The sequence below is a fragment of the Molothrus aeneus genome, chromosome 20, assembly GCF_037042795.1.
Source record: "Molothrus aeneus isolate 106 chromosome 20, BPBGC_Maene_1.0, whole genome shotgun sequence".
In the NCBI taxonomy this organism is placed as follows: domain Eukaryota; kingdom Metazoa; phylum Chordata; class Aves; order Passeriformes; family Icteridae; genus Molothrus; species Molothrus aeneus.
In genome coordinates, this window is record NC_089665.1 from 6,543,170 (window position 1) to 6,568,596 (window position 25,427).

Sequence of the window (25,427 nt, forward strand, 5' to 3'; positions counted from 1 at the left end):
GGGGTATTTTTATTTGGGGTTTTTATTTGGGGTATTTGGGACTGCAGGATTTGGGGTGAAGGAAGGGGAAGAAAGAAATGGCCCCAAGTTATCTTCTGCCAGTGGGATCTCAGCCCAGCAGTTCTGGGTGAAGTAAGGACTGCCTGGAGAGTGGAAAGCAGCCCCAGGAATTAAATGTGGGCACCATGCAGGGGACAGGGCTTTGGCGTGGGGGTTTAATGAGAAGGAGAAGGTATTTTATTCCTGTCAGAAAGGGAAAAGTGGCTGGGTGAAGCGTTGGCCAGGGGATGGGTGGGGTTTTGCTGTGACCCTGGGAGCCCTGTCCCAGTCTGGAAATGGAGAGGGGAGAGGAGGGGTTTGCCAGCAAAGGGAGAAGATGAGTGCTGGGAAGGGGAGGACTCCCCCTTGCAGGACATAATGCTGGGAAACTGCTCTGGTATTGCACTTCATGCCTGCAAACTCCCTCCCAGACAGCGCTTGCTGAGCACCTGCAGGTCAGTGGCCCTTCTCCCAAGAGCCTGGGGCACAGCTGAGGATGCTGTGCCTGTATCCCCGTGGTTTCCATGGGAAAGGAGCAGAAAGGCTCTTGTCTCCTTCCAGAGGCACAGTGTGTGCAGTGCTGATTAGGGAAATACCATTTGCAGTCCAGAGAAACCAGGGCAGCAGGGTCAGACAGGCAGGATCCAAGCCCAGCCTGGCTGTGGCTGCAGCTCCACTGCGGGCCCCTGCTCCTCTCTGATTTCCCTGCCTTGGCACCAGGAGCCCTGTGTTGTTTCTTTGCAGCTTTGTTCATCTCCCCATTGCTTTCCACGAGCTCCTGTGCCAACCTGTTTGGCCAGGTTGATAATTTTCTCCCTGCAGAGCTGAATAAGCTGAGCTTGCAGCTGGAAATAAATAACTCCTCTCTTGGCTGGTCCTTGTGTTCCAGGAAAATGGGGTTCCTCTGGGGGCTGCTCTGCCTGGCTGCTCTGCACAGCCTCCCAAGGGTAAGTTCCTACTCCAGCAAAGAGCAAGGGAACTGTGCTGGCTCCCTGAGCCAGACCATGGGGCAAATACCACCCAGAAAAGCCCTGGAAGGCAGATTGGTGGAGGATACTGCTGGGGGCTTCACCAGCAAGGTTTCTAATCTTTTACCCAGCTCAAATAGTTGTGGATGTTCTTACTTTCATTCAATATTTATAATATTATATATATATATATTCAATATTTATAATATTAGATATAATACTTTCAATATTATTCATATTTCTGTAGAAATTTTTCTTTTGGAACTTGACCTCAACTGTATTTGGTGACCGTGACCTTCAGGAGTTAACAGGAACTTTTTGAAAAGCAGGTTTTTCCTCCTCCCCCCCCCCCCACTTTTAAATCTGGATTCCTGTCAGAACTGAGATTGCAAAACCCCACTGCTCAGTCTCAAAAGGATCCATTATTTTGTGCCAGACTGGCCTGATCCCTTTCTAAACAAATCCAGTGTTTGCAGTGTCTCCAGCTGCTCCTCACTTCCATCTCCCCATGCCAGATCCCACCATCCCTGGGTCTGCATCCCAAAATCCTGCCCATGTGGGGACTGCTGCAGCCAGGACTGCAGTGGGAGCAGGGAAGACACACTCTGGAAATTCAGAGGGACCTGATTTTGGTTTTGTGTTGATTTTTTTTCCCCCACAGCTGGCCCATGGCATCGAGCAGCAGCGTCTCTTCCTGGACAAGGATGGGAAGCTGAGGGTAAGCACTGACAGGTTCCACCCAAGAGGGCTGAAGTTTTGCTGTGGGATTTGCAGTTTTTTTCCTGAGAAGGGATGAGCCCAGGCAGTGCCAGTGCCATGAGAAAGGTCCATCTTTCTGGAGGCTTAACTCCCAGCTGCTGCCAATGCTGTGTTGGAAGCTCACCTTAAATAACTGAGCAGAGCACGGAGTTAACATCAGTATGGTGTGTACAGGGGCTGGCAGGTGGATGATTTAATTTCTGATTGATAAGGAAAGGTGAGGGAAACCACCAGCTGTGAGGATGACAGGGAGAAAGACCAGTAGCTGATCCAACCCATTGAGCCTGGGATGTTTCAGATCATGCAAATGTGAGGACAGTAGTGGCAGTGCTAAAGGCTAAAGCTTAGAAGAGTGGAAAATGAGGGAGTTTAGAGAGGAGAAGGATGGAATAGAACACACAGGTCAAGAAAACACAGATGCCTGGAGGAGGAATTGAGCCAAACTGGATCAGGGCTGTGACAGCAGCAGAAGGGGTGACCAGTGTGAGGCAGGTGGGCACTGCTGAAATGTGTGAGGGGAAGAGATGAAATCAAGGCTGAGGATGATGGATCTGTAAATGCTGAAGGCACAGGACATGTGCTGAGCTGGTGGTGGGTCTTGCCCTCGAGCTTTCCTGAGAGCAAGTAGAGGAGGAACCACTGCCAGACCCTCACTGGGTCCATTTTCACAGGATCCAAGACCTCTTTTCCAAATCATTATCCTCAGGGTTAAAGGGAAACTGAAGCAAAACCAGCACCAGAGCTGAGCAGTCCAGTTTTCTCAGCCCATTTAGGTGAGCACTAAAAGCCCATGAGGGTGTCACTGTGCTCTTGCTCTCCCAGTGCTCTCCTTGTTTCTCCCCAGGACGTGAAAAGCGCTGGAATTGCACAGTCGGATTTGCTGGGAGCCATCCCAGCCCTGCCAGAGGGAAAGATGGTAGAATTTAGTTATGACAGCTTCCAGGAGAGTGATGGACCCATGTCAGAATTCCCCAGCACCCTGCCAGACACGAGGGATGAGTGGAACTCAGATGAAGCTGTGGCTGGGGCTGGGGGCTGCCGTGGGAAGAAATCACCCGAGGAAAATGCCTCTGCTGAAGAGGCTGGAGATAAAAGCTGTGAGATGACTTGGAAGAAGAGCCAGAAGCTGGCAGATGGCTTGATGAGATTCAGCATTGATCTCCTGAGAGAGGTGGAGCTGGAGTCCAACAGAACCAACGTGATCCTGTCCCCCCTGAGCATCGCCCTCGCCTTGTCCCACCTGGCACTGGGTAATTCTCGGTGGCAAAGCCACCATTCCCTGCCCTTCCCATTCCCTCTCCCTGAGCCATGAGCAACCAGATGCAAATGAAATACAGTCCCTTCCACTTATCCTTGCTCCTGCAGCTTTAATTAGGCATGATTACAATTGAAGCTGCCCTCTGAGGCTCCGACTCTCAGATTTCTCCAGCCTCTTTTGTGAGGCACAGCGTGTTTCTAACAAGAGGCAGCCAGAGTAACATCCCTGTTTTCCACTCTGGGGGCGTGAGACCTAACAGGAATTTGATTTTTAGGAGCAGCAAATCAGACAGAGAAGCATTTGCTGGAGGTGATGCACCTGGAGTCAGTGCCCTGCCTCCACCAGATGCTGGGCGCCCTTCGCAGGAGGCTCACGGAGTCCACCCTCAGCCTGGGGTCACGTCTGTACCTGCAGAAAGGTGAGGGAGGGGGCTGGACTGGTGCAGGACAAACCTCCCAGTCACAGAGAGTGATGGAAGCACCCTGGAGACATCAATTTCCCCCATTTCCCGCTCTTGGGGAGTGTCATATCACGCTGAGCAAACCTTTTCCATCATTCCTCCCCTTTGCCAGGGTTTGAGGTCAAACAGAAGTTCCTGGAGGATTCAGAGAAATTCTATGGAGCAAAGCCCAAGACCCTTTCTGGGATCAATCAGGATGACCTCATGGCCATAAACAACTGGGTAAAGGATGTAACTCATGGAAAAATTCCCTCCTTCCTCCAGCAGCTCCCTCAGAACACAGTGATGCTCCTGCTCAATGCCATCTATTTCCACGGTGAGCTCCACAGGCCTTCCTCATTTTTTTTCAAGAGGAAATAGTTAGAACTCCAGTTTTCTGCAAGCCCTGTAGCTGAACAGCCTCTCCTCTCCTCGCTTCCTGCTAGGCAATCTGCTTGTTCTTGTGCATCTGCTGTTCCTCTTGCTTAGATTTCTTTACAGTAATAATTCCCAACTGCTTCACATGTGCTAAAAATGTTACTTGACAGCAGAGCCAGGACACAGCAGGTGGGACCTGCAGTATCTTTGCCTCCTGGTTCAGGATCCCAGGCAGTGGCACATCCCTGCTCATCTACTCAGTGATCTTAAAGGTCTTTTCTAACCCAAATGATGAACCAGGTCGTTTGCAGCTCTGCACACCCACCACAGAGCTCAGAGGCAGCTTCTGTGGATTCCTCTCTGACTGCAGCACAGTGGTCGGCCACATCTTCCTTTTTTAATTCCCTAAGGGCTGTGCACAGACCAAATACTTCCAGTGTAAATCTACAAACGTTTTACCTTGGTCTTGGAGCAGTGTTTCCCCCTCTGCAGCACAGAAGCAATACTCCCCATTTTTCAAAGCACAAACATAGTTTCTTTTATCTTCATAGCCTTCAGTAGTCTCCCACGCTGAGGCATGAGGATTAATCCGTGTTCTTTTTGTTATTCCATAGTTTCTCTCTGGATGATAAGAGTTTCCTGCTGTTAGGACTCTTCCAGCCTTGGTACTGACTTCTCTTTGCTGTATTTTCATTTCCCTGGTCACTACTGGCCTTGTTAGAGAACTCAAGATAGGAGGAGTGTCAGCTCAGCAGTTTCTGGTTTTCTACTCAAATTTAACTTCATCACTTTCAAAACTTTTATTTTTACAGGGTTTTGGAAGAATAAATTTAATGCAAGCTTCACTGGGCCAGATGTGTTCCACCTTGACAATGAGTTTGTGGTCCCAGTTGAGATGATGAAAGCCCACCAGTACCCCCTGAGCTGGTTTACTCTGGAGTCCCAGGATATTCAGGTAGGGATCTCTCAGGAGTACAGCAATTTTTCACTGGAATTTCCTCTTGCTGTGATATTTTACTAACTGCAAGCATTCCCTCCAAAAAACCAATTTTTTTTAACAGGCATAGCACACACAAATTTAATAATCATTCTTTGTCCTTGCTTCCAGCAAGAATGTTGAAACTTCACTTTTAATCTCTAGGAAAAACCACAAAGACATATTCAGACTAACTGGGGATTAATAGAATTTTAAAGCCCTGAGTTAAAGATAAATGAGGAAATATGGAAAGGAATTCCCTCAGACAATGTGCTGTTGGAGTTTTTCAGAATTCAGAGTGGGGCAAGCTTGTGGCTTGTGCTCAACCTTTACCAGCCAGTGGCTAATACTAAAACCTAAAGCTGTTATTCCAACAAATTCTCCTCTGGAGAAATCAGATCCCTCCTTCTCACCAGGCTGTTTTCATCCCGGAGCAAGAGTGGCCCTGTAGACCAATTAGAAAAAGACTAAATTAAAAGCATCACCTTGTGGACTTCCCTTCCTTTTCCCTGAATCCTTCTCTGGTTGGTTTTATCTCCAGGTGGCCAAGTTTCCCTTTAAGAGCAATGTCAGTTTTGTGGTCATCGTACCAAACCACAGCGCCCGGGACACCTCTCACGTGCTGGAGAACTTCCCTTACAAACAACTGTGCAGGCTTTTCCCCAGAGAGGTGCCCACCACGGTGAAGATCCCCAAAATAAAGTTGGACTACAAGCTGGAACTCAACCAGGTTCTCAGCCAAATGGGTAAGGCCCCTGGCAGGCTTTGCATAGAACAAGATCAATCTGTTCACTGACACCAAAAGCTGCCACCCTTGTTTCTAAAGCTGTGCCTCACAGCTTGCTCCAGAACTCCAAACTCTCCCAGCTCTTCTTCCTCTCCTCCTCCTTACTCCTTGCTTGCCTGGCACCAAATGTTTTGCTCCAACAAGATGATACTACAGAGAATTCACAGCTTCTCACAGTCTTTACAAGTTCTTCCTATTGTAGCCAAGACCAACTTCCCCCGTGCATCAATCTCAGTCTCTTTGTCATTGCGTTCAGTGTCCAGGACATGGAAATTGCCATCACAGAAAATGCAGATCACAAAACCTGGAGCTGAAATAAAACACCAGGTGCTGCCTTTGCAGATGAGAATAATTTAAGAGTTCACTTTGTTTTGCAAAGAATTGCTTAAAAAATAATCTCTATAGAAAAAAGAATCTCTATAGAAGTGTTTCCAGTCTAGCTAGAAAGAGTCTTCAGACTTGATGCTGCTTTTTAAGGATGACTTCAAGTTCTTACACTACTATTCTTAAACAGGTGGCATTTTGTTTCTCTTGACTGTCAGTTCTCCAGTCCTCCATGGTTGCACATGGAGCAACAGATCAGGGAATTGCTTTCTTCAGACAGCTTTGAGAAAACTCAGAACTCACAGCACCAACTTGGTCTCATTTCTCTGCAGGCCTCCAGGAGCTGTTCATGAGCCCAAATCTCCAGAAGATCACAGAGGAGCCTCTCTTTGTGTCCAGTGTCCAGCACCAGGCCACCCTGGAGCTCAAAGAAGATGGGGTGGAAGCCTCTGCTGCCACCAGTGTCGTGCTGTCACGCTCAGTCTCTGCCTTCAGCCTCGACAGGCCCTTTGTCTTCATCATCTTTGAGGATGAAACAGGGATCCCACTTTTTATTGGCAGTGTCCAGAACCCCAACCCAGATGCTGCTCCCCAGATCCGAGAGCCACAGGATTCGGGTGAAGCCACAGATGCCAACAAGAACCGCGTGCCCAAATAACAGAGGGCACAGCTGAGTGTTCTGGGACTCCTGCCTGACCCTCTGGACCATCTGGGAGAGGCCACAGGGGGCAATTCCTTGCTGCTTTCCTTTCCAGATCCCTAGAGACCAGTCCTGGGATTTTTGAGTTTCTCCAGGCTGAGGCTCCCCTCTGTTGACCTGAAAAGCTTGTTCTGCCTGGATTTCCCTTCCAGGGCTCTCAGTCATGGAAGGGAGACTTTCTTGTCCCCAGACTCTTATTAGAGTCTTCATTAAGATCTTATTAGAGTCCCCTGTAGCCTGGAATCATCATTAGCATCTGGCAGCTTGGACATCAGCCAGGACTGTCTGAGTGTGGCTCTTCCTTCCGCAGTTCTGGGAACACGAATCCCTCTGTGTTCCTCTGCAAACCATCTGTGCCCACCTAGACAACGACCTCCAGAGCAACTGGACTAGAAACCAGTTGTCTTCTCTAGGATGAGTCACAACCTCTTCCAGGCATGGGTTCTTTTCAAAGATTCCCTTTTCCCACTCCTTGGCTATTTGGATCTGATGTAGGAGGCTCTGCTGTAGGAAACCCCTCCCTTTGGATCCTTCTCTCCAGCCCTTCTTCTAGAGGCTGGGTAATTTTCCCTCTCCAGCCCTCCTTCTAGAGGCTGGGTAATGCTAGATTTTTCAAGGCATGTTTTATAAAGTGTTTTTTAGTAATTTTTATGTTGGCAGAATAATAAAGAATAAAGCAGAATGTATTTGCTGAAGGTGTTGCATTGAAAGACCCAACAGAGAAAAGGCACAGAAATTTAATAATTGTAAAGATTGGGAGGAAAAAAATCTGGGCATGACAGAAGAAAAGAAAGGAGGGGCTGTGGCAAAGGATCTGGTTTTTGCTACACCTTGTCACAGGGAACAACAGGGGCTGTGAGGTGAAATGGCAAATCTGTAAAGACTCTCCAAGGGCCAAGTCCAACAAGTTTTGGGCATCTCCCCTGGCAAATGTGCAGGGGATGGATGCTCTCTGGGTCAGAGCTGGCTTTGTGAGATGGCAGAATTTCCTGAATTAGGGCATGAGCTCAGTGGCCCAGGGTCAGGAGGGTGTTTGGCCTGTGAGCAGCAATGCAGGGATAAGAAAGGATGTAACAGCCCTTAACCTTTCTCTTGGGTAAAACCTGACAAATGCTGGGATCTGCTCAGAGGGTCAAAGGTGCTGATCTGGCATCTGTTACCTGTGATTTGTTCTTCACTGGGCTACTCCTGGCTCCACAGTATCCATGCTGTGGATGGCTGGCACAGCTTCCAGGGAAAGGAGGAAAGATTTTGACACCTGCAGCTGAATGTCACTGCTTTTGTTTTGGCAAAAGACAATGTCCAGTTACAGCTTCCCTTTGGTCTGAGATGGGTCCTTGTTCCAGTGCAGCAGTGCCCTAAAAATGCCCATGAGGCCCTGGCACAGATTGTCCAGAGAAGCTGCCCCATCCCTGGAAATGTCCAAAGACAGCTTGGAGCAACCTGGGATAATGGAAGGTGTCCCTGCCCATGGCAGGGGGGCTGAAACAAGATGATCTTTAAGGTTCCTTCCAAACTAAACAATTTTATTATTCTATCAAGGAATTTTGGGATTCCTCCACCCAACCAAGCCATTCTACCACTTAAAAATGACGGGCCTAACTCATGAGCACTTCTGTACAAAACAATTCCTGTCCATAGTAATTTCTGCTTCCAAACCCCCTCAGCTGCTGGGTGGAAAGGATGGTGCCGTGTTCTTGCAGAGCAGCAGTTAGAGAGCCCAAGGGCCATCCTTCTGGCAGTGTTTTCCTCTCTTGGGAAGGCTGCCTTCCCTCAAAGGAAGGAGCAGAATGCTTCTGGGAGCCTCCGTCCCTGAATAGTCTGCACCATCTGCTGGCATAAGAGCAGGACTGACTCACTAACCATGAATTATGGGGATGCAGGCAACTTTGGGGAATAAAAAAGTCCTGGCTCCAGCCTCCAATTATGCATTTCTTCCAGTCTAAAAGGGGAAGAATGGCCGAAGATAATGCCTATCCCTCCAACCAATGTCATGACACAAACCCTTCAGAAAGAGGCTGTAATTACAGAGCCCTGCAATTTTAACAAGTAAACCCACAAGAATTCAGCCTTTCTTACTAGAGGGCACAGCTCTAGCCCACAGGGAACATTTTAGCTTATTTATTTATACAGATTCATTCCTAGCATTCAGAAATACCATTCCATGCCTTAGGTAAGTCTTCTTTGGCTACTGTAACCTCCCTGAATGCCACCCTGTTGCACTGCAACCGCTGCAAAATTTGAAGCTCAAGTTTTCCTTTTCACGCCCCTGCCCTCCAGCTCCCGCTTTTATAAAGTTTTTCCCCTTGTTCTCAGTTTCTGAACAGCTTGGTTCTTATTTCCTATTTTCTGTCTTGCTGCCATCACTCCTCCTCCAAGCTATTCTTGTCAAACTATTAATTTCATCTTATTTGACAGTACAGCAGCCCTCCATGACTGTGCTTCGCTCAACAAATTATCAGTTACACCAACCATAAGACTCTTTTTCACTCCACTGACTTTCCAGAAGAGGCAGTTTGTAAAATGCAAAGTAATATTAATGTTTCTGCTCAGGAGTTTCCACTTTGCATTGCTAAAGCTTTCATTTTGACGGAGCTGTATTCTGAAAAGACATGACTAGCACAGGGTGTCTGCTCTATCCATCTGCACCACTGGCTCAGAATATCAAATAAGTCCCAGTTTCTTTCATATTAGATGCATTTTTTTACTTACCTAGAGCAAATTCATATCACCACTACTTCCACAGCAGAGGTGAACCCTGTCAGAGAGCAGACTGAGACCAAACCAGAACAACAGCAAAATGTTTGTATTGATTTAATAAAACTGATTTTGTTAGGTGAGTTTAATGCACCATTTCAGGAACACCCTTCACCTACAGGAATAAAGCTGGCTTTGGTCTGTAATAACATTCTGTGAAACTACCACTCTGATTTAAATGGTTTTAAAAGCAAACCTGTATTTAACCAGATGGATTTTCATTTGAAGATAGAGACAAGACATAAAAACTTCTCTAGCGGTCCTTCCATAAAGGGCATTTTATCACCACAAACAAGGTATCACAAAGAGATGAAAACCACCAGAAAACATCTCCACAGCCAACACCCCCATTCCTGGGCTGAGAATGGAAGAATAACCAGTGCAATTTTTTCCCTGCAGATGATTTTGCACAGAGCAAGCTGAGAAGCAGCTGAAAGCAGAGCTTTCGGAAACCCCTCTGGTTAGGAGGGGTGGCCTTTGAAGCCCTGACTAATCTCAGGGCACGCCTGATCTGCTCTCCTGGCTTGCAAAGCCAGCAGTCACTGCACCTCTGAGCCCATCCTTTCCCCTTTGCTGAGGGACTGGATGAGCTCAGTGCTCAGGGCAAGGAGCTCCTCGTTACCTGCTGGCGGTGAGCCCAGAGAGATGTCCCAGCCTGGGGGCTCTGCCATCACTGCCTTTGCAGCATTTCCAAACAGAGAAGCAGCTGGATCTGGTTAGCTACATCGTGTCCAGTGTCCTGCTCCTTCCAGTAACCATGGCTGAGGAAAAAAAAGAATGGCAAAGGTCAAGCAAAACCCACTGTTCCCTGGCTGTATTGCCCAGCTGGCCATTGGTGGCCTTCAGGGGACCTTTCTTCCACTAATCTGGTTTGGGTTGGGTTTTTTACCTCAAATCTATTTTTATCTTTCATCTTCTGCAATATCTAGTTATAATGAGTTTTACAATTTAATACTTGTTTAAAAATACACTCCCTTGATTTAAATGTGCACGGGTGGGTGCTCCCCTTGAGCCTTCTGTGGAAAGTAATAATGGAACTCCTCTGTCCCTTTCCTTTCTCCATATCATTTATCATTCTGAAAGCTTCTACAAGATTCTCTTAATTCATCTTCTTTTTTTTAACAAGTCCTTGGCTTTCCAGCCTCTTTCTTTTCAGCCAAAAACTTTAAGCCAGTTAATGATTTCTTGTTAACTATAACTATCACTGGATACAAGCAGTTCCCAGCATCTTAACTGCCTCAAACAACAGAATCCTATTTCCACAGTCTCTCCATTAAATCTTGGACATAAATCTATAAATCCATTAAACACTACCGCATTAACCATACCTCTGAGACAGAAGGAATTCCCTGATGTGACCTATGGCAGAACTGCGGGGATAAAAGACCTGCTCAAACAGAGCAGGGAGCGTTTGCCTTTCCCACCTGTGCTTTACCCACCAGGCTGCCCTTGGCACGGGGAATTGTTTTGGGGCGAAAAAAGAGTTGGAAAATTGGTGCAATTCAGGGCGAGGGTGGCAGGGGCAGAAAAATGGGAGCAGAGCACTTTAAGAGAGCCCTGGGAAGCTGTAACCTGAAGCCTGCCGAAGGCTGGGCTGGGGGAAGCAGCAAAAAGCAGAAGTGGCTGCACCAAACCCGCACTGTCCTCGACTCGCACCCGCTGGGAGCCCTGAGAGCCGCGGCCGAGAGGAGCCCCAGGTAAGGGACAGCCCAGGGACAGCCCAGGGACAGCTCACCTGGGTCACTGCCAGGGGCTGAGGCTGGGCAGCTCTCAGAGGAGCTGGGAAATGGGAAGAATGGCTCTTCTGCAGGTGGGATTCCCACCAAGAGACCTCACCAAGGATGGGGAGCCACCAGCATCGGCTTTGCCCCCGGGGCTGAGCTGTGCTGGGGAACTGGGGTGGGTTTTGCGCCTTTCAAGCAGCTGGGAGGATGTTTGTTGTCTGTGATGGTGTGACAGTGAAATCCTCTGGAGCTGGTGGCTGCAGGATGCTCCAGGAGCTGTGGAACAAGCAGAGCGAGCAGCCTGAACTGATGGGTCCTGTTTCACAGCACCTCTAAAGTCAGAAGTGTTTATAAATTATGAGAGAGACTTGTACCACTGTAGCTGGGAAGTAAAATATTTCCTTTGCACCTGCAGGCCTTCACAAATGGACAACTCCCAGACACAAAGTTCCTTCTCAGCTCATTTCTCAAGGTTTTCTTCCTGTGCTTTTTGACTGTAACATCACTCGCTGCTGCTCCTTCTCTTCTGCTTCAAGGCAGCCACAGATTTTAATATCATGCCTGAAACCATCCCACCTCCAATCCAACCAAATTCTTTTCTCTGCATTTCTGGCTGTGTGCTAAGAGAAATACAAATAGAATCCAGATGTTCAGGCCAATTCAAACTCAAAAGGCTTTGTCTTTTTAAAATGGAAATTGCTTTTTGGCTAAGTCTGAGAAATATGAAGCTGGTGACAGTACTGGCAAAAACAATACAATCTGCAAAACCAATCTCTGCTCCCATGCTCCCAGGAGCTCAGTGTAGCTGGAAGCAGAGGTTGTGTTGAGATTATTTTCTTTTTCTTCAGGGAAAAGGTTATGCTCCATGGAAAAGCTTCATCTCTAAGCTGGACTGGGCCAAACCTCTTCCTCTCAGCATGCAGGAGTGCAGCTTGGCACAGGCATCCTCACAGAGCCCTTGCTTAACCTGTCAGACTTAGACTCATGCAGGACTTCTGGCACCTCTCTTCCAGCTGTAAATCTCTGGAATGACAGGAGCAATCCCGGCATCACATCCACTATCACACCATCAGTAAATCCTCTTGATCCACATCTTCTGCACCACAAGCCTCACCCATTCTGCAGCTGGGATGGCAGCAGGTTCCAGGATGCAAGGGCATGGGGGAAAGAGGGTACCACTTCTGTGTTACACTGGCTGAACACAGATGAGAGGTTAAAACCTCCCCTGTGATGCTTTTTTCTCCAAGGGAGAGCTGCCTGCAGAAGAAAAGGCAGGGAAGGGAAGCAGCAAACTGCCTCTCACTCTGCCTGAACGGGGTCTTGAGCTGGGGCTGTTGTGGCCACGTGTATTTCCAGCAGCAGGCGTGTTTTCTTTGTAGCTGGATTTAATCTGAAACACATGTTCTTCCTCTGATTTCTCCAGTTGTCTGGATGACAGGGGTTAGTTAAATACAACCCTCTTCCTTTAATTTCTGGGAATCTATCTAAACATTGCTTCAGACCAGCCTCAGTGGCGTCTGTTCTCGGGGGCAGGACCCTTCGGTAGCTCTGGTTTACCCACAGCAAAGCCCTGGGTTACTCAGTGCCCTTCTGGACCAGACAGATCTGTCTGGAAGGGCCACTCATCCCAGAACTGCAGTGATGAAAAGTGGATTTCACACAAGGAACAGCTTTGGGGAGTTTGGTGCTTTTCTCCCACTTCCATTTAAAATGTTGAATAAGCCAAGCTCTGCCTTTCACTTCTCCAGGTTTCCTTATTGTCTTTTAAGAAACCTCTTCTATTTTACTTCATCAGATTGCAAATAAGAAGCAAAGAATGGACACAGGTACAGGTAGACACAAGAAACAGTAAACTACTGCCTGAGGCAGTTAATTTGTATATCAAAGCAGTACCAGTCAGTGTTGCTTTCTGCCCCATTCAACAGTATGGATTTGGTACCTTTTATAAATGAAGTCTTGAGTTTTTCTGAAGCCTGAGACTCAGAAGCAATGATTTGGTGCTTTTCTGGACCTTGGCACTCAGTAACTGCCAGCATCAGTGTGGTTTGGGCCACACACATCTGCTTTTGTGCTCAGGCACACCCACACCGTGTGCTTGCCCAATTTTAAAGTCACTGGGGCCAGTCTGACTGAATAATTCCAACTAGAGAAGGAAACCTGGCTCAGATCAGGTGTGTTTCACAACTGGAAGGACAAGCAGCAGCATCTGTCACTGCAGCTCCTGTCACAGCCAGGTACAGTGAATAGCTGTGGTAGAGATGTATTTACCTGATTGCTCAAACTCTCTCTGTCATATTCTTACTCTGTAGGTCCAGGCATGCAGATTCCAGTGATTCTCCTTTTCCTGGGTCTCTTAACTGTCCCAAGCAGATCTCAGAACTCAGCTACTGAGCAGGTGAGTGGGAGACAATGTGCAGAGAGCAAGGGGGAGAGGTGTGGAGCAGATAATTTAATTTTAGAGATTCTTACTGAAGGATTAAGCACCCTTCTATATTACTGGGATTTTATTTAGCAACATAATGAGACTAACTCCTGCTTTACCTGGATAAAACCACAGTAGTTACATCAGGGGATGACCAGGAGGCAGAATTTCAAACTCAGTGCTGCCTTTGGCATTAAAGTAGCTGTTCCTACACCCTCTGTAAGATTAAATCAATATTTTCTGTGAGTCATTGAAGAATATCTGTAGTTGTTTGCCTATGAAGCGTTTACCACACCTGCAAGTCTAACCAAAGCACTCCTTGGACCTGCCAGAACTCTGCCACAGCTGATGGAGCCAATGCTGGTGAGGAAGAGGAAGATCCATTCTACAAGAGCCCTGTGAACAAGCTGGCAGCTGCAGTCTCCAACTTTGGCTACGACCTGTACCGCCAGCAGTCCAGCCGCACAGCCACGGCCAACGTGCTGCTGTCTCCCTTCAGCCTGGCCACTGCACTTTCTGCTCTCTCACTTGGTGAGTCCTTTGCCCCATTTCCACACTCGCCCTCAGGTTTGGCAGCCCTTCCCTCATGTTTTCCTGCTCGTTGGCAGGGGCTGGAGAACGAACCGAGGATGCGATTTCCCGCGCCCTCTTCTACGATCTGCTCAACAAGGCCGAGGTCCACGACACCTACAAGGAGCTCCTGGGCAGTGTGACTGGGCCAGAGAAGAGCATGAAAAGTGCCTCCCGGATCATCTTGGAGAAAAGTAAAAGTCCTTCTTCCCCTCTATGAAATTTTACCTAAAAAGCTGTTGGCAGCAGTTATTTTGGCGTGAGTGTATATATAGAAACACACGGAGTAACACGGCACTAGCAGCTCTGGCTCTGACATCCTGCTGAGCCAGGATGCAGACAGGGCATGGAATGCTCTTGCTGCTCCAGAAAAAGCCTGGAAAGTTTGTGTGCACTTAAATAAAAGACCAGACATGCACACAAAGACATTGGTGACAGAACAGTTAACTCACAGAAGACCTAAAAGAAACTTGCTGATAATTTTGCCTTCACTCCAGGCAGTCTGGCAGGTGTTGCTGGCTTCCAGGAACTACAGATCACATTTTCTATTTGTGATAACACTCAGCCATATTCCTTTGTTTAATTCCTTGCAGAGGTATTTGAAATGTCTGCTTCTGGCATGCAATAAACATCTGCTGAGAATGCTGAGAGCTATCTTTTGGAACCTGCTGGTTCCAAGAATCCAATAGGTTGAGTAAGCTGTACTCAGAAGGCAGGCTGGGGAAAGAAGAAAGGCTGATGTGGGAATGGCTGTGTCCAAGCCTTCAGTTCTTATCTCCTTTTTTCAGTTTTCAGAAGAGAGTTATCCCATGCTCCAGCATGGGTGGCTGTAGGATTTGGATCACTTTCCTTAATGTGCTTTCAGATATTCCTCTTCAAAGGAATTTGAGTTTCTGGAAACAAACAGGGCCAGATATTTTATGAGAGACCTGCTGCTGGGCTTTGGATTGCCACCTGCTGCCTGGAGATTGTTTGGATAAGGGAGCTAGCTGCAGCATCCATGTTTTTATTCCCCAGGACTCAGGGCAAGGCCTGGATTTCACAGCCAGCTCGAGAAATCCTACAAGATGAGACCGAGGGCACTGAGTGGCAACACCCAGCTGGACCTGCAAGAAATCAACACCTGGGCCCGACAGCAGACAAAGGGAAGGATCATGAGGTTCATGAAGGACATGCCCACAGATGTCAGCATTCTCCTTGCTGGGGCTGCTTTCTTCAAGGGTAAGAATGTCGGGTGCTTGGACACAGAAAAAGTGCATTAAGCACGTGTTAGAGGAGATGTGAAGGAATGCTCTCACCTCCAGTAAAACAAACAGGCTGTCAAACAGAGAGTGTGAGAAGAAAGTGTTTGAGAATGTTTAGTAAAGAAGGAAAAAAAAAAGCATACTACCTGAACAAAAATAGTCCTGAGGGAGGAATTATTACTCTTGGGGAGTTGAATCTTGACCTGTTTGCAGTAAGAATCAGAGAGGGAAGTTTAAGCTCACAAAACTCCATTCAGAGATGGAATATTACCATTTAGGGAAGGAACAGCTTAGAGTGTTCTGAGCCTTCTTACCACTGTAGAAGGAACATTTTGATACTAGAGAGCTGTTCTTAAACATGCTGTAAGCCAGTGTCCTGGAGAATTATTGCTTAGAGACAAGGAGCAAAATAAAGGGTGGGGAGAGAAGCACTTTATATCCATTGACACAACTGTTACCCTTTAAAATAGTTTTGTAATTACATAAGTAGACATCAACTTCCCACTGGCTACTCCACCCATACACTGGCTTGATTATTTATTTGCCATTTAGCCAATTCTCAGATGAAAAGGAGGGGCCAAGGATGGCAGTAAATCAGTAGCTCCAATCAGTCTATTTCTATCCCTGTTATGCCTCAGCTCCTTAATGCACAAATACTGCATATTAAAGCACAAGATTATTCAGCCACAGGCACAAGCCTGGTTTCATATGCTGTTATTCCAGAAAAATCCTCCATTTTCTCTCTTATAAAACAGGGACATGGAAAACCAAGTTTGACACCAAGAAGACTGCCCTGAAGGACTTCCACCTGGATGAGGACAGGACAGTGAAGGTGTCCATGATGTCAGACCCCAAAGCCATCCTGAGATATGGTTTTGACTCAGAACTCAACTGCAAGGTCAGACAGCAAATATTGCCTAAGATCTCCTAAACCTACTGAGGAGCAGGTTCAGCTACACCTGCCTGTTAACCCACCCCAGCCTTGCTCCTCCCATCAGCTGCTTTTGCAACCTCTATTTTGAAAGGCAGTGTGTTGACTCTTAGGATATCCTGCTTCTACCCAAGCTATGTCACAAGCAATCCAAAATATAAATTATGCCCAGGTCCTACCAGCCTGTATTGCTTGAATTAAAGTTGGGCAAGAAGGGCAGGGCACACCTCTCAAAACTTTTCCATCTCTACCTCTTTCAACTAATCTTTCCTTGGAGCTTGAGTTCAAAGGTGTTCAAGTGAGAATTCCCCAAAGCAATGGTATAGGTAAGGGAGCACTTCCATAGCAGGAAGAGTGCAGCAAGGATGGATAAAAGCCTGGGGAAAAAGCCAGAAGTGTCAGGAAGCATCATGTCAGATAAAAGCAAACAGGGAAAAAGATCAAATGGTCACTGAAAAGGTTGAGATTTCAGCCTGAGAATCAGGCCACTGCTTGGTACAGGATGGGTAAAACTTTATTATTGATGTGACCCTTTCTTATCTCTCTCTTATTTCTGGCCTTGCAGATTGCCCAGCTGCCCCTGACAGAGGGAATCAGTGCCATGTTCTTCCTGCCCACGAAGGTGACCCAGAACATGACTCTGATTGAGGAAAGCCTCACTTCTGAGTTTGTCCACGATGTGGACAAAGAGCTGAAGACAGTCCATGCTGTGCTGAGCCTGCCCAAACTAAAGCTGAACCACGAAGAGGCACTTGGCAGCACAATAAAGGAGACAAGTATGTGCATCACACCCTCCTTGCAGGACTCCAGGCAGTGGTCAAGTTGCTTCCTGCTCTCAGATTATGAAGCTGGTGGGTTGTTAGCTATGGTTGTGGAGATCTCACCAGCAACCAAATCACCTTCATCCAGGACTTGTCAGCTTTTTATCACATCCCTCCACCAAGCTCGTGCAGTGCTGCTGAGATTGTGGGTGAAGCTCAGTACAAGCAGATGGAAGCTGCTCCTCCCTGTTCCCCCAAAAACCTCTGCCCAAGCAGCTCCCTGCCCTCGTGGATCACACGTGAGCAGTGCTGCTCCCCCTTCTGCAATCCATGCCCCCAGCTAATGGAACTTTCTCTCTTTTCTCCAGGGCTCCAATCACTTTTCACATCACCTGATTTCTCCAAGATTTCTGCCAAACCTCTGAGATTATCCCATGTGCAACACAAGGCAATGCTGGAGCTTAGTGAGGATGGGGAAAGATCCACACCAAACCCTGGGGCCACTGCTGCTCGTCTGACCTTCCCCATAGAATACCACGTGGACAGACCCTTCCTTCTTGTACTGAGGGATGACACCACTGGAACCCTCCTCTTCATTGGCAAGATCCTGGATCCCAGGGGTGTTTAGATCCCTTCACAATAATCTGCAATGGTAAGGGTGATATTGGGAGGGATACTGGCTCCCTGCTCTGCTGCACAAAGACACAACTTGCAAACCTTATGCCTTCATGCTGCAATAAAAGAGCTTTTGCTATTAAAACTGAGCAAGCCCAAGTATTCTCCCTTGAAAGGTTATCTGCCTACACTTCCAGTTTCCCCAGAGGAGGAATGCAGTGCTGTGTCCTGAAAGCAAACATTATGTGGTGTGTGCTGCACTGTTTCCCATCCTGCTTTCCAACCTGACACCAGCTGTTGATTCTGAGTCCCTCATCACTGACAGACCTGTGCTGGAGCCCTCCAAGCTCTGCAGTGCCCCCTTTTACAGACTGTAAGTTTGCACTTCCCAGGCTGTTGCCTCACGCCTTCCAACCATTTCCATTTGACACTGGCAAGAAGGAAAGTGCCTCACAGTATTAAAAATAGAAGGCAACGTGCTCTGGATGACTGTATGTTCATAATGCTCAGGGCACCATACAGGGGAGAGTCACACCTCACACAAAAGCAACTCAAACATTTGCTTCCAACCCACACACAGAACTTATACAACAGCCTCTGTTCCCACCATACCACACACACACCTCTCACGTTAGAATTGGTCATTTTATTTACAACAGGCTCACTAAAGAGCATTTCAAGACTTCATTCAAGTTGCTGTTACACATGATTTTCCAGCTTGTACTACATGACTACCTTACCACATGACACTTAGCTTTGATGAAAGATCACATTGCAGCTTCCTTTGACAGGGAAATTAAGTCCTCTGAAGGATGTTTCTGGGAAGCTCTGACAGACAGGCCTTCATCTCTTGTAGTTCCTGGATCTGAGCACTCTGAGGACCAAAGTGCACTGACAAAATCCCCTCTGCTCTTTGAATTGTGCTCAGAGCTTCAGAAACTGCAAAGCTGAAATAGGAAGATAATAAGAACAGAGCATGCAAAATACTTCATTCAGCTTCTTGACTTACACAACCTTTAAGCCCTCCCTAACAAAAACCTAAACCTGTTCATTGCTACAGATCCCACCCTCCCCTGCCTTCCAGCAGCAGGAAAATTGTGTCTGCTTCAGCTGCAAAGGGAGGATGAGGGGGATGGAAAGGTAAGGACAAAACCTGAAAACATTATCTTTGAGTATATAAAAACCTACTATTTCATCACTGCAGCTCCTGCTAAAATTAATTTGGTTAAAGGGAGTTGTTGTGAGGAGATTTTCAGAAGCAGTCAGGGGATTTCCTTGCCAATAAAACAAGAGGATTTCATTCCCTCTTTTGAGAAGATGTCAGCAACATTATACAACTGAGATATAAACACCAAGGGTGATGAGTTGACAGAATAAAACAATTGGACAGGGAATAAATTGAGCCAGGGAGAATAAAAAGATAGACAGGCACAAAATAGAGAAACAGATTCCTAAGAGAGTACCTGTGCTAGACTGCCCTGTGTCCTGTTAGACACCCTTCAGGTGCCCTGATCTTGTGTCAGACACTCAGGAGTGGTGCAGGGCAGGGACAGAGGATGAAACCAAACTCACCCATTGAAGAGGATTTGTGCCAGCTTGAAAAGTTCATGGCCTGTTTCTACACTTGATGGCCCATGGTGCATTTCCACAATCTCAATACTCTTCCTCAGGTGTCTGGCTGCTTCCTGCCACTTCCCTGATGGAAAAACAAACAAAACAAAACAATGAGAAATTAATAAATACTTCCTAGAGCTACTGCCACCCGAAGAATCTGACAGAATTAATCAAAATGTGAACTCTGTCCACAGAACCAGGACAGGGAATTTAAAAGAACATGAGAGCACAGTATTATTGTTCACTGGCTGCTGGGAACACAGGTTTGGTCTTTCTGAGAGCCCTGCTGACAAAACCAGGGGGAAAAATGAGAGGGCCAGTCCCAGAAAAAGCTAATCATGTTAAATTCAAAGTTCAGGAGACATGGGATAGTGAGAGGACCAAGTGCCATACCAAGAGTAGCATAGACCTGTGCCAGATGATCCTCCATCTCTCCCATCAGCAAATGCTCTGGAGACAAGAAGGTTCCAGCATCCATCTGACACTTCAGGAGCATTTTGATAGCCTGATCTATTAAAAAAAAAAAAAAAAGGTTATAAAGTTCACCCTGTGGTGAGTGTCCAGTTTTCCATGATCCATGAAATACAATCAATCCAATCTCATCTTTGCACAGCTGATTGGGGTTTGGTTAGGATTCAACACTGACTTCATCTGCACCTCTGCTTATTCTACCCCAGCGTTGGCCCAACTCCCTCCAGGAAAACAAGGCCTGGGAATGCCCAACTCCAATGTTACCCTGATTTCTTTTTATTTAATTACTTTACTATGGAACAATGTGTGACTTAGATTAACACCCAGATCAGGGGGTATAAAATCTACAGCTGAAGTCCCCAGGGACACCAGGCCACAAGTGACAGCACCCCAATGGATGAGCAACAGTGCCATCTCATGGTTCCTGTCCCAACCTGGGCCTGACCTCTGGGCACAAAGCTGAGCCTCACCAGCCTTCCCGACTCTCAGCAGGTCTAAAGCTTTCTTGATTTGTTGCTGAAGGTCCTGTAAACGGCCAGACAGGTGATCTCTGCTGGCTGAGGTTGCACAAGCTTCATTTGAACAGCAAAGTGTGTCTTCTTCCCCCTGTGGAAATCACCTTTGTGATCATTCCTGCTCACATTCAGCTCAAAGCTTACTCTCCATCTGCATTAGCTCTGGGTTATAGAGATGCTAAATTGTTTTTCAGTTTTATTCATTAAACAAAGTGATTTTTTAAATAAATTGTTATCAGCTTATTTGATTTTATAAGAAACAGTGAGATACTGTCTTGACTCAACAGGAGCTTTTGGCTTCTGAGCAGTGCTCAAAGTGAGGTCTTCACCTCTTGGCTTTCCCAGACCCAAACCTTACACACCCCACTAAGTTGCACAATCATAACCATGGAGAATTACCTGCATTTGGGCCTGGCATTTGGGACAGCAGAACGAATTTCTGATGGACACCACACTCTTGACACCAGGCTCTAACTCCTGGAGGCATGCTGGGCAGTGACACTTGAAGAAATACTGACTGAGAAACTGCTGTCTCTCAGCAACCCTCATCCTACACCAGTGAGGCCCTGCAGAGGATGGCAAGGGTAAAGATCTCCCACAGGTACAGTTCTTAACATCAGAATAAATGGATTTTTGTTACAATTGAGACTAGGTATATTTTGGGGAGGACACAACTGGAGACTGAAAATCTAACAGAGGGGTTAAGAGATGAAATGTTGGTCAAGGCTGTTAAACAAAGACCCTGGCAACAATAGATGAGAATTAGATGAGAATTATGATATAAATAGCCATCAGCATGATAAGGGGAGGTGAATGATGTCTGTGCCTTGAGATAAACACAGAACTGGGGCTTACCATAGCAATGCAAAACCTCTTGGCCACTTGAGATTGGCTGTGCTGCCCTGACAGTGGCAGCTGTCCCACTGAATGACACGCTGATATTGGGGCAGCACGAGTGGTTCAGGAGGCTGAGGACAGGGAAGAAGGCTGTTGCCAGCCTCACAGGCTTCTTATCTACAACAGCCCCATCTCCAGGCCCTGAAGACAGAGGAAAACCAAGCAGGTTGAGATGGAATGCTCACAAACCCACACAATTTCTGCAAGGAGCCCCGTGACCGATCGCAGGCAGCAGCAGAAAGGTTCCTGGTATATTGCTGCAATAAATAACAGCCAAACACACTCTGCATGGGCACCAAGGAACAGGCCAGCATGGGACAGGCCATTAAATTGGAAACAAATCATTTCCATCTGCAATGGGAACTTTTTACAGCTGAGAATTTAATGTCTTCACTTCCCACAAGAAGATGGGCAAGGAGAGGACAGTCCTGAGATCCTCAGGACAGGAAAGAGGAGCTACTGGAGAGGGTCCAGTGGATGAGGGGTCTGGAGCATCTCTCTTATGAGGAGAGACTGAGGGAGCTGGGCTTGGTTAGTCTGGAGAAGACTGAGAAGGGATCTCATCAATACATATACAAATACAGGTGTCAGAGAATGGTGATGGACTCTTTTCTGTGGTGCCAGGATGAGGATTAATGGCCACAAACTAAACAAGAAGCTCCACCTCAACATGAGGAAAAACTTCTTTCCACTGAGGGTGGCAGAACAGGCTGTCCAGGGAGGTCTGGAGACATTCCAAACCCACCTGGACATGTTCCTGTGTCACCTGCTCCAGGTGACCCTGCCTGGGCAAGGGATTTGGACTGAATCATCTTCACAGGTTCCTTCCAACCCCAACCATTATGTGACAACACAGTAGGGCTTAAATTTTTTTATCTTACCCAGCTCCTGCATTACAGTGATTGCTTGTGCATTACACTGCAGCTGCAACACATGCCTCAGCATTGCTTCTGCCACAGTCTTCAGCTCTGGGGACAATTCATCTGAGGTTTTCTCACATGTCTTTGGTTTGGACCACTGCTGAGGCGATTTCTGACTCAACACAGCAGCCTCCAGGCCAGCTGCTTGCAGCTGTTTGCACAGAGCCACCACACTGAGAGTGCAGAGGAACTTGTGCTCTGGGCTGTGCTGCTCAGTGTGGGGCAAAAGGTGGAACAGAGCTTGGTAGGAGCTCTGGTACCGACCACAGCTGTCACAACCAGGGACACCTCTGCTGCCAGCTCCTGCATCTGCTGCCTCACTGAGAGGCTTGCAGCTTCCCTCAGGGTTCTGAAAGTTCTTGTCCCCATGGTGGGACCCTTCCACCAGCCTGCTAACCTCTGCAAATCCTGCCAGCAGGACAGTCCTCAAGGCCACGTGGCAGAAGACCCCCAGGGTGAGGAGCAGCGCTCCCAGGGAACACTCTGCCCTGTGGTACTGCTGCCATGCCCTGTCTGCACAGTCCTGGCTGCAGTACTTGGCATAGCTGCAGCCCTGGCAGGGCACTGAGGCCAGGAGCTGCCTCAGACAGCGGTGGCAGTAAAGGTCTGCGTTGGTGGCTCGAGTGTCCCACGCTGTGTCACCGTCCTGCAGGGGAAGGCTCTCCCCAGGGCACAGCACGCTCACAAAGGCCTCCTCTTTCACCAGGCTCTGTCCTGCCACGATGTCCTGGGAGGCCACCAAGTGACGTCCTCTCTCTGCATCAAAACTCAGGCTCAGGGATGAGGATGCACCTGAAATCCTGTTGTTCTCCTCCCAGATCTCTGGCTCCCCTTGAGTGCCACCATGTTCTCCTTGTGCAGGCTCTGGACACCTCTCTTTCTCACCTAATTTAACCTTCAGCTGACTTAGCTTTTGTAGCCGTGTCAGGTGTGTAGTCATGACCCCATCCAGAGCAATTTTACTCTCCAGCCCTCTGAGGATATCCTGTGCATCCTGTAACCTCCCCAGGCACAGCAGGCACTCAGCTTTCCGCAGCAGGACCTTGGGCAGCAGCCTGTCTGGATAGCCATGGCTTTCAGCCCTGGCAATATCTTCCAAACAAACCTAGGAACAAAGATAAGGCCTTTTAAGTGGGCTTGAAAACCAGCTCATGCTCTTTCATTCCACCTAAGACAGTCTCATAGAAGCAATCAGCAAATTCCATGTGCATAACCAACCTGCTGCCCAAATAAAGCATCCTGATGTGGAAACCAAGTAGGAAAGTTGAGCTATGGATGCTTTAAGCACAGCTTGGGAAGCAGCTGATCTGCTGTCTCTTGTTCTAACAATCAAACACCCCAGGGACACCCAGGACTTGTGGGGTGGGTGCAGCCCTGGCCCCACTCACCTCAAAGTGCCCCAGGTGGAGGAGGGCGGCCGAGCGGTTGGCAAAGCACACGGACACCTCGGGGCTCCCAGGGAGCTCATGGGATGCTGCCTGCAGAGACCAGAGAACTGCTGCTGCCTGGGGGGATCCCTCACAGGACCCCCTCAGCAGGGCCTGCAGGATCCCCTCTTTGGGGATCCCCTCCTGGGAGCTGCTCCTCACCCTTCACCCTTCAACCACGAGGGGCTGCAGGACCCTCTCTTGGGGATCTCTCGGAATTCAGGACATCCCTCTGGCTGTCCTGGATTGCCAAGACCCCTGCCAGGGGGCTCAGAGACCCTGGCACAGAGTCCAAGACATCTGTGGTTTTGATTATGACCCATGGAACAAATTACCAACCTTACAACAGTTTAAGTAGAATGATAGTGAATTTATCACTGGGAGAAAAATACATTTTTGGGGTTTTTAGAATGGGGGTTCAGCGGGCAAGATGGAGGAATATGGGAGAGTCCAGCCTTTCTCCTTCTTCTTCTTGGCCTCCATCTTCTGCTGTGATGGTGGCACTTTTAGATTGGTTTAGAGTAGAAGCTCACTGTCTAACACAGGTGATAGGTGTTGGAACGTAATTGTAAATATTGCACACATAGTTTTTAGTACAAAAATAACACTGCCCCAGGGGCAGGCAGAGTGCTTCTGACTGTCTTGCTGAGCAGACCTCAGCTGGACAGGAGAAAAAATTTTATAGATAAGACACAATAAACAACTTTGAGACCCAGAACTGAAGAGTTCTGACTCCTTCTTCAAGCGCTGGGCTGGGAAAAGAGACTTTCTAACGCATCTCAGGGTCACTCTGACCAGCTAGAATCCTGAGAGGGATCCCCTGAGGGGATCCCTGTGGCTGTGAGGTGTGGTGGGACCCCCTCACACCACACCTACCTTGGAGTAGAGCCTCAGGGCAGCCTGGTACCGGCCCCGTTTGAATTCCCGGTTGCCCTGCTCCCGGTACCAGCTGGCGGCCTCCGGCTTCTTGTCCGTGGGTGCCTGGTGGCACAACTGCACCAGGGCTGCCTCCTCCTCGCTCCTGTAGGACACAGAGTGGAGAAGAATCAGTTTGTAATTCCTGGTCCAGCCTCCCTGCTCAAGCAGGATGATCCTTGTGGCACAGGACTGTGTCCTGAGGGCTCTGGAATATCCCCAGCGAGGGAGACTCCACACTCTCAGTCTGTGTGGTCACTGCACAGGGAAGAAGTTCTTTCCCATATTCTCACAATCACAGGATCAATTAGGTTGGAAAAGACCTCTGAGGCCATCGAGTGATGGATGTCCAGCTTGTGAGGGATGCTGGGTTTGTCAGCACTGAATGCCCTGTCCAATCTTTCCTTAAACACCTCCAGGGACAGAGACTTCACCTCCTCCCTGTCAGCCCATTCAGTGCCTAATCACCCTCTCTGCCAAGAAATTCTTACTAGAATTCTTACTAGTGTCCAACCCAAACCTCCCCAGGTGAAGTTTAAGCCGATATCTTGTCCTCTCACCAGCAGCCTGGGACACGAGGCCGACCTCCAACCTGCTAAAAAAGGTGGAGGTAGAAAGGTGGGATTTTATTCAGATGGAACTTCCCATGGTATCCCTTTCTGCCCGTTACCCCGTGTCCTATTGCCCGGTTCCACCGAGCGCAGCCTCATCCATCCTTTGACACCGCCCTTTATTATTTATCCGCATTAAAAGATGCTCCAGTCCCCGCTCCCCTCGTTGCCCTGCACCGCACCCGCCCTGCCCGCGGCTCACCGGAGCACATCGCAACCCAACCGCACCGCGTCCTGAAGCGAAGCCGCCGCCAGCCGCTCCCTCAGCGCCGGCTGCAGCGCGGCCCAGAGCCGGGCGGTGCGGCCCTGCCACTCCGCCACCGGCAGCGCCATCACCATGGCGGCGCCCGCAGCGTCGCTGCACGGAACCCTGCGGCACTTCCGCCGTACAGCTCCGGACAGCCA

The 25,427-nt window shown here is 48.2% G+C and overlaps 3 protein-coding genes across 8 annotated transcripts in view; 2 read left to right on the forward strand and 1 right to left on the reverse strand.

The window, feature by feature from the left end:
- The window catches only part of SMYD4 (SET and MYND domain containing 4), a 29,083-nt gene extending 3,728 nt beyond the window's left edge, over positions 1 to 25,355 (reverse strand). The window contains exons 1-12 of one of the 6 annotated variants that reach the window (XR_010784798.1): positions 25,225 to 25,355; positions 24,373 to 24,517; positions 23,458 to 23,547; positions 22,031 to 23,174; positions 21,108 to 21,290; positions 20,652 to 20,818; positions 20,208 to 20,343; positions 19,660 to 19,776; positions 19,225 to 19,348; positions 18,393 to 18,599; positions 10,008 to 10,146; positions 4,444 to 4,462 (exon numbers count right to left, since the gene is read on the reverse strand). Coding sequence is in view for 3 of the 6 variants with exons in the window: in XM_066563455.1 (XP_066419552.1) it covers positions 18,449 to 18,599; positions 19,225 to 19,348; positions 19,660 to 19,776; positions 20,208 to 20,343; positions 20,652 to 20,818; positions 21,108 to 21,290; positions 22,031 to 23,174; positions 23,458 to 23,547; positions 24,373 to 24,517; positions 25,225 to 25,355 (2,388 nt within the window). In the remaining 3 variants the exon portion in view is untranslated. Of the gene's footprint in view, positions 1 to 4,443; positions 4,463 to 9,426; positions 10,147 to 18,278; positions 18,600 to 19,224; positions 19,349 to 19,659; positions 19,777 to 20,207; positions 20,344 to 20,651; positions 20,819 to 21,107; positions 21,291 to 22,030; positions 23,175 to 23,457; positions 23,548 to 24,372; positions 24,518 to 25,224 lie in introns of those variants that run through there. The other 5 variants (XR_010784797.1, XR_010784796.1, XM_066563457.1 and 2 more) reach the window with 5 other exon arrangements.
- SERPINF2 (serpin family F member 2) lies at positions 778 to 7,310 on the forward strand. Its single transcript, XM_066563458.1, has 8 exons — positions 778 to 986; positions 1,669 to 1,725; positions 2,611 to 3,016; positions 3,299 to 3,442; positions 3,597 to 3,800; positions 4,654 to 4,796; positions 5,359 to 5,563; positions 6,261 to 7,310. The coding sequence occupies exons 1-8, from the start codon at positions 933 to 935 to the stop codon at positions 6,584 to 6,586; spliced, it is 1,539 nt and encodes a 512-aa protein (XP_066419555.1). The 5' UTR covers positions 778 to 932; the 3' UTR covers positions 6,587 to 7,310.
- SERPINF1 (serpin family F member 1) lies at positions 10,993 to 17,801 on the forward strand. Its single transcript, XM_066563459.1, has 8 exons — positions 10,993 to 11,082; positions 13,419 to 13,504; positions 13,864 to 14,062; positions 14,140 to 14,295; positions 15,119 to 15,322; positions 16,101 to 16,243; positions 16,842 to 17,052; positions 17,406 to 17,801. Exons 2-8 carry the CDS (start codon positions 13,427 to 13,429, stop codon positions 17,663 to 17,665), a joined length of 1,251 nt encoding a protein of 416 aa, XP_066419556.1. The 5' UTR covers positions 10,993 to 11,082; positions 13,419 to 13,426; the 3' UTR covers positions 17,666 to 17,801.
- Positions 25,356 to 25,427: the final 72 nt, after the last annotated feature.